This window comes from Anopheles coluzzii, chromosome X (assembly GCF_943734685.1).
Source record: "Anopheles coluzzii chromosome X, AcolN3, whole genome shotgun sequence".
Lineage (NCBI taxonomy): Eukaryota > Metazoa > Arthropoda > Insecta > Diptera > Culicidae > Anopheles > Anopheles coluzzii.
Window position 1 is genome coordinate 23,822,861 of NC_064669.1, and position 7,713 is coordinate 23,830,573.

The following is a 7,713-nucleotide window of genomic DNA, read 5'->3' on the forward strand; positions in this document are numbered from 1 at the left end:
ACCTTCGCCAACTCAGACACCTGAATCCACCAAACTCTTTCAAGGCATACTTAACAGCATTGCGTATGATATGGGCTGGGCATGATCCTGTGTCAACTAGCTGGAATCCTCTTTTTCGAACCAGCTTGCTGTTCATTTTGCGCTCAAGGCTTTGGTTGACTTTTGGGCCATCCATGCTTATCATGACAAGGTGGTCTAAAGGGAGTTTAGCAGTTTCCAGTCCTTCGAGAATTTTGCCCAGAAGAATATCAGCTGTTGCTTTACCGAGAAAAATGGAATTCAGATGGAAGAACATCAGCTTCGTCAGGTGGCTCGAAAAATATTTCACCGTCACTTCCATTTCCTTTAGTCTGTTGTTTCCTTCGGTCTCATCGAACAACAGCGAATAATACTCTCCCCGTACATCCTTCGAGAAAAGGTCCCTGAAGAATGGTCCGACCCGCTTGGCAAAATGTCACGCGACATGCATGCTTGAAATCGATGCTTGTTAACATTTTATTTCAAGCATCCTGAGTGACCCAGCGTGAGCGCTGAGCACATCTCCCCTCATTCTCAATGCCGCGTTTTTGGTTAATCCTCGCTCCCACCCTTTCTTTCCTTCTCCTCAACGGACCTACCATTCCCGCGAGCGTAGGCCGAACAAAAAATTCCAGGAAATTCCGACAGTAAGTGTGCAGTTTTTTATTCACAGTACTGTTTGGCAAAATATCAATTCTTGATGTCACGTACTGGCGATCAAATCGTTAGCTGCCTGATCCACCGATGGTGCGTGCTGACGTGTTGGAAGAGAAACACTTGCTGTTTGACGCGTTTGCCTGAGGAATGAAAGATAAATCGAGCATTAGAATGGTGAACAAAACTAGTACTGTTTAAAACTTACCGATCAAGAAGATATTTTAAGTTAAACGGCGACTCTGTAAGCTCGATTCACCTGCTTTGATCTGTTATCAGGAGCTTTGGCAATGAAATAGCTAGGTGGGATGGAAAATGATAGAAGGATAAACAAACATTAAAAGCAGTACGATTGTTAGAACACAAACATCATTTGGAAGATTCTTCTTCTTATGCATGCACTTACCCGTAGATCATGTAACAAAACATACTGCATTTACGCCTGCGTTGACATCTGTCACGATTAATTTAACCACTTTTCTATTCAAATTTCATAATTTTCGCATCTACCGGCACCAATCCTTCCCATATGAAATTTGCATTCGTTCTGGCGATGAGTTTCGAACGATCACAACACAGCGCGAGAGTGAAGAACACAAAGTAAATGGCACTATGTACAAGTGTTGATCATATGGACAAAATATAGTATAATGGTATTTATTTTACTTCAAATGAATTAATTTTATTCTGATTCACATTTCAAATATTGTTATCAGCCTAGTTGTGAACGTTTAAAATTTTGATGAAGTGAATACATCATTACCAGATAAAAGAAACGACAATCGACGCATTTTGACCATACCGAATTATGATCGTCTTTACACATAGTGTCATCTCTGGCGCTTCAGGATCTCACGCTCAGAGCAAAAATTCTCCCATCTTCGCAACGGTGGGACCCTCTCAACAATCTCAGAGATAATCTGTATGGAAACCGTTCGCCTTGTTCTCGCCTTGATCTGGCTTTGATGGTATGGCTGTCACTCAGAGAACAAGGCGAAAAGAGCAACGTTCCGTGACGTCACGCGCATTGCTTTACAGCGGCTCTGCGGTACGTTTTGGTCTGCTTCAATCCCCAAATCCCTGCATTATAAACCTCCCATATGGATACTGTCAAAATGAAAAATCCAAAGAAATTTGTGTGAGTACATTTTATTGAAAAGCTATTGTGCGTTGGCGTCATATCGTTGCATCATAAATCGGCTGTTTAATCATCATTGTTAGAACCCGGCATATTTGCTCTGCAACAACCTGTAAGTATAATCCAAACTATTTATAAGTAAAGCTATACATTAACGATAAAGGTGACATACTTAATTACAATTTTTGGCTAAAATGAATCGTCAAAGCACCGCCGAATCCGTTGTCTCCTGTTGCGCGCCTGCTGGAGGACAATGCAATTGCGCAGAGATAGCCCTGGAAAACAGCAAGGATTTACATACATTAAAGAACATAATTAATGACGTCATAATACAAAATGAGACGATAATCAAGTGGCAACAACAACACCAACCAAATGTACCTCAGCAAGAAACACTCGAACAACAACAAGTAACGTAATTCGCAACACCACAACGGCATGGCGCTGGGCGGCAATCCCCGACAACTTGTCCGTACCCTTCTGGCTATGTCACTAATTAGCACCAGCAACTATCTCTCATCGTCGCGGTCCTCGATCTGGAATGAATCTAGTACGTTCTTGTTCCACTCGTCGAACTCCTATGCCATCTCCTTCTGTGTCTTGCCGAACGCCAGCATCAGGTGGCGCACTTCGCTGATCAGTTGCATAGTGTCTATCGTACTCTATACCGTTGTGTACCACTTTCACAAACCGCCGGGGACAGGCTCCGCCTATGCCGATGCGTTCACGATACGGATCACCGTTAGATTTAGCGCATATAGCCTACCGGGAGAAAAGTCACATACATTACAAATGATTCAAATAAAACACAACAAGTTCAACCCACCAGGAACATATCCTTCATCCGCGGAAAAGGCGTCCGGGTGTGGGAAGGGTGGTAGCGAGCCCCTTCTTCTGCACCCCTTCACAGTTGCAAAGGGTATCGACTATTGACTATCCCCGCCAGGAACGGTTATATTGCACAAATCACACCCTAAAATGGAACAATGATCGTAATTACACATAAACATACCTTACCTAGCGGCGGCGTCGTGCGTAAAGGTTAAAAATATCATTCGGCTTTATTCCATGCTCCAAGCATTGTTTTTTCGCTTCCACCACAACTATACCATGCTTCCGTGGTTGATTTTATGTTTATTCTACAAAACAAAACGTTTTTAATGATAAATATCATAAAATTTGCATAAAATACTTACAAAATCACCGCACACGCAAACACTTGCTGTTTACATTTTGGCTTCACTCTCATTTGACATGTCAAAAATTTGCAAGCCCCAAAGCGAGGATCAAAAAGGAAGGTGGGAGGGGACAGAAGGTGATGAGATCGAAGCGGTACGAAATGGCCGTTGCAAAAACCGCATGCTCAGGACGCTAAGTCCCAGAAGAGGGAGATCGAGCTACGAATGTGACAGAGAGGGCATGAGAAAATGAGAGAATTTGAGTGCCATTGTCGGGAGGGGAGCGTTCAGCTGTGGAGGGCTGGAGGAGTACGAGTGTGTGTCTCATGCACACCCTCTCAACAATATCAGAGAGAATCTGTATGGAAACCGTTCGCCTTGTTCTCGCCTTGATCTGGCCTTGATGGTATGGCTGTCACTCAGAGAACAAGGCGAAATGAGCAACGATCCGTGACGTCACGCGTATTGCTTTACAGCGGCTCTGCGGTACGTTTCGGTCTGCTTCAATCTCCAAATCCCTGCATTATAAACCTATAAACCTATAAACCTGCACAAATCACACCCTAAAATGGAACAATGATCGTAAGTACACATAAACATACCTTACCTAGCGGCGGCGTCGTGCGTGAAGGTTACAAATTTCATTCGGCTTTATTCCATGCTCCAAGCATTGTTTTTTCGCTTCCACCACAACTAAATCATGCTTCCGTGGTTGATTTTATGTTTATTCTACAAAACAAAACGTTTTTAATGGTAAATATCATAAAATTTGCATAAAATACTTACAAAATCACCGCACACGCAAACACTTGCTGGTTACATTTTGGCTTCGCTCTCATTTGACATGTCAAAAATTTGCAAGCCCCAAAGCGAGGATCAAAAGGAAGATGGGAGGGGAGAGAAGGTGATGAGATCGAAGCGGTACGAAATGACCGTTGCAAAAACCGCATGCTCAGAACGCTAAGTCCCAGAAGAGGGAGATCGAGCTACGAATGTGACAGAGAGGGCATGAGAAAATGAGAGAATTTGAGTGCCATTGTCGGGAGGGCACAGCGAAATTTTGGTCAACACTTCGATGGTGGGAGCGTTTTTCCATGGGATGCGAGTGCGAGTGTGTCGCCAGATTCCTTTAAAACTAGGGTCAGGGGTAGCGAGAGGCATCAAAATGAGTTACTCTTTGCCAAGCGGGGATAGCGTAATTGACCATATCGGTCATTTTCTGCCGATATAAACTGAAACCCTTCAAATCATTTGGCGCTATCGCGCGTAACACCTTGGTGTCTTTTTCAGCGGTGTTGAACGATTCATTCTTGATTACTGCGTGTATGGACACACCAAATAACCTCTTTTTCGAGAATACTTCCGTATCGGAAACCTTCTCGAATTTTTTTACAAATAATGACGTTTTAGAACATAATTTTTATTATTTCCGAAAAATCCGCGCCGATGAAGCGGTAAACCGCGCGAAATCCGCGCCGATGAAGAGTAAAACCGCGCGAAACGCAAAATCCGCGCAAAAAGCAAAATCCGCGCTAGCTGTAATAGGGACGTCACACGAAGCGTAAACTTTGGCGTAAATTTGGAATTTGATCAAAACATCTGTCAAAAAGTTTACGCTTCGTGTGACGGCGTTTTTGGTCGGTCAATAGCGCTGATGCGTAAACTTGCTGTCAAATCGTTGTTACCGGCGGATTGTTGATGTGGATGCCATTGTGTGTTGTGTTGATATTTTATAAAAACGTCGAAGAAAGTTTAATATAATAAAATGGACTCACTACTAATGAACAAATCGTGGCTCTCTGCAGTTGAAAAAGTGTTAGAGGCTTCTGAAGCTAGGGAAGCCGGTCGCCGGCCAGCAAATCGCCGTTGCTATTGGGTTCAACCGTTGTTTATGGAGCGCCGGCAAATTGGAAACGATGTGCTAAAGCATGTATCTGCCGAACGTACAGGTGCGATGCTGCTGAAATTCCTTCGCATGAATAGGCAAGATTTTGACTTTTTGGTGGGGCTTGTTCGTCCTATGATCGAGCGCATGGATACAAACATGCGGGAAGCGATTACTACCCAGGAAAGGGTATTAATCGCGTTGCGTTATATGGCAACTGGCGAAACGTTTACAGGCCTGCAGTATATGTTTCGTGTAAGTGAAGTTCAGCATTGCTAGAGCAAGAAATATTAAATGATCCTTATTACAGGTGTCTCGTCCATGCATTGCCCAAATAGTAATGGAAGTGTGTAAATGCATTCGAGAGGCTCTACGTGACTATGTTAAGGTAAGACCAGGAGTATTATGATTGTTTACTTAACTCATTTTTTTTATTCAGGAGGGACGGCTTTGCCGTATTGCTTAATAGTTAACTCATTAATATTACTACATTTTATTCATGTTTTTGTAGTTGATGATATATTTAAAATTTTAACTTACTTACTTACTTATCCGGCGCTACAACCGCTTTGCGGCCTTGGCCTGCCTCAGGACTGTCCGAAACCTCTCACAGTCTCGAGCCCCTCGTTTGCCAGTCCGTTATCCCGGGATTATATAACATTGATTGAAATTCGTTTTATACCAAAATTCACAAAATTTATTTCTCCTACATTTCTTCACTGGCCCGAGCAGCCATCACCGATTCTTCTTCTTCAAGCAGGAGTCGCAAAATTTTGGAGGTTACCCGATCCTGCTCCTGAGGGGTAAACCTCCGCAAAAAATCAGCCACCATACGGCCGAACGTGTTCTCTCTGCTATTTGCGGCAGCAAGAGTCTCCTCCATCAGCCGGTTGACGCTTCCTATGAGGACCTCGTCCAGCTCATTATCCCGCTTTCTTTTCCTTGGGTTGACCGGGGTGGAATTTGAGGGACCAGGAAGTGATGAGGAGGGACCAGGGAGTGATGAGGAGGGACCAGGGAGTGATGAGGAGGGACCAGGGAGTATTGAGGAGGGACCAGGGAGTGATGAGGAGGGACCAGGGAGCGATGAGGAGGGACCAGGAAGTGATGAGGAGGGACCAGGGAGTGATGAGGAGGGACCAGGGAGTGATGAGGAGGGACCAGGGAGTGATGAGGAGGGACCAGGGAGTGATGAGGAGGGACCAGGGAGTGATGAGGAGGGACCAGGGACAGGGATGGAAGGCTCATATTCATGATCGAAATGGATGATTTCAACATCATCCATTCCGACCAGGAAATAATCATCTTCCGGGGAAGATTGAAATTGGAGTAGGGATGGGAGTGAGGTTGGAAGTGGGGCTGGAAGTGGGGCTGGAAGTGGGGCTGGAAGTGGGGCTGGAAGTGGGGCTGGAAATGGGGCTGGAGGCTGTGGAACAGTTATCTGAAAAAAAAATCGAAAAAAAGGATTGAATAGTTCTGTTAGAAAAACATAACTTTTCACCTATGAATACTATAATACCACTACAAAATGAAAAGAATATATTGATTATTTGATTATATTTAAGACAAGTTTTCTTCCTTTTTAATTACAGACGCCGTGTTCGCGACATGAATGGCTCGATATTTCTGAGCAATTTGAACGACGCTGGAACTTTCCACATGCAATTGGTGCCATCGACGGCAAACATGTCCGTATTCGAAAACCCAATCACGGCGGCTCTGAATATTTTAATTACAAGGGTTTTAATAGCATTGTGTTAATGGTTGTAGTTGATGCTAACTACAATTTCCTGTGTGCTGATGCTGGAGGCAAAGGAGGCATTTCTGACGGTGGAATTTTTAAAAACACTCGATTATATCAAAAATTCGAGAACAAACAGTTGAATATTCCGGAGCCGAAGCCATTGCGTGTGCCGTATGCAATAGACGTTCCGTATTTTATACTCGGCGATCAGGCGTTTGCATTTACGGATTATTGTATCCGTCCATTTCCTGGGACACATGCATCGGGCAGCATTGAACGCGTGTTCAATTATCGTCATTCTCGTGGCCGTACGGTTGCCGAAAATGCTTTAGGCCACATATCCAATCGGTTCTGGATATACCAAACCCCAATTCAACTTCAACCAGAAAAAGCTACTGAAGTTGTACTAACTACAATTTATTTGCATAATTTTCTCTGCAAAAGATCGTCAAGAACTTTGTATGCTCCTGCAACGGCATTTGATAGAGTTGTTGACGGGAGGCTTGTGGCAGGTGATTGGAGGAGTAATGACACGTTGGCTCCTTTAGAGTATTTTTCATCCCGGCCTTCTAATACACTGAGAGATATACGTATTCACATGGCTAAGGACTTCGTGAACAACAATCGTTTAAGATAATAAAACAAGAAACAAAACAGATAATTATCCCCATTTGGTCTTGGAAAGAAATGAATTTGTTTTTCTTTGTTTCCCTTCTTCATCAGATACTGGTCATGTTGCGTTTTCTATCTGAAGGGGTTAAAGATCGAAAAAACTTGAGTTCTTTTAAAATGGTTTGTTTCATAACTACTACTCGCTTTTAGTGATTATGTAGGACAACTTACAGTATTCAAGAATCAACGGCGATTAGATCTCCACTCCGCGTGTCACTGTTGCCAGTATTTCTGTTGCGCTGCATGTTAGGCCACAAATACAGCATGAGCATCTCTGCGTTACCGCGGTAGCGCGTTCGAATGACATTTCATTTCTATGGCTGGATTGTTATACGCGTTTCCGCGGGCGCGAAAACGCAAGTCGTATATTAGCGGCCTTAGATAACTTTAATTGCTCGTTGCATTACTACAAATGGTATGGAGT

At 43.6% G+C, this 7,713-nt stretch overlaps 1 protein-coding gene across 1 annotated transcript; it reads left to right on the top strand.

Moving 5' to 3' along the window:
• The first annotated feature begins 4,990 nt into the window (after positions 1–4,990).
• LOC120948275 (putative nuclease HARBI1) lies at positions 4,991–7,254 on the top strand. Its single transcript, XM_040364434.2, has 3 exons — positions 4,991–5,128; positions 5,184–5,261; positions 6,466–7,254. Exons 1-3 carry the CDS (start codon positions 5,009–5,011, stop codon positions 7,252–7,254), a joined length of 987 nt encoding a protein of 328 aa, XP_040220368.2. The 5' UTR covers positions 4,991–5,008.
• The last annotated feature ends 459 nt before the right edge of the window (positions 7,255–7,713 follow it).

What these genes read in the sequence shown, in the direction of transcription:
- LOC120948275 (XM_040364434.2), top strand. Translation starts at nt 5,009, where the DNA reads ATGATCGAGCGCATGGATACAAACATGCGGGAAGCGATTACTACCCAG. An exon ending in GCCTGCAGTATATGTTTCGT is followed by an intron (nt 5,129 to 5,183) that starts GTAAGTGAAGTT and finishes TCCTTATTACAG; the next exon opens with GTGTCTCGTCCATGCATTGC. An exon ending in CTCTACGTGACTATGTTAAG is followed by an intron (nt 5,262 to 6,465) that starts GTAAGACCAGGA and finishes TTTTAATTACAG; the next exon opens with ACGCCGTGTTCGCGACATGA.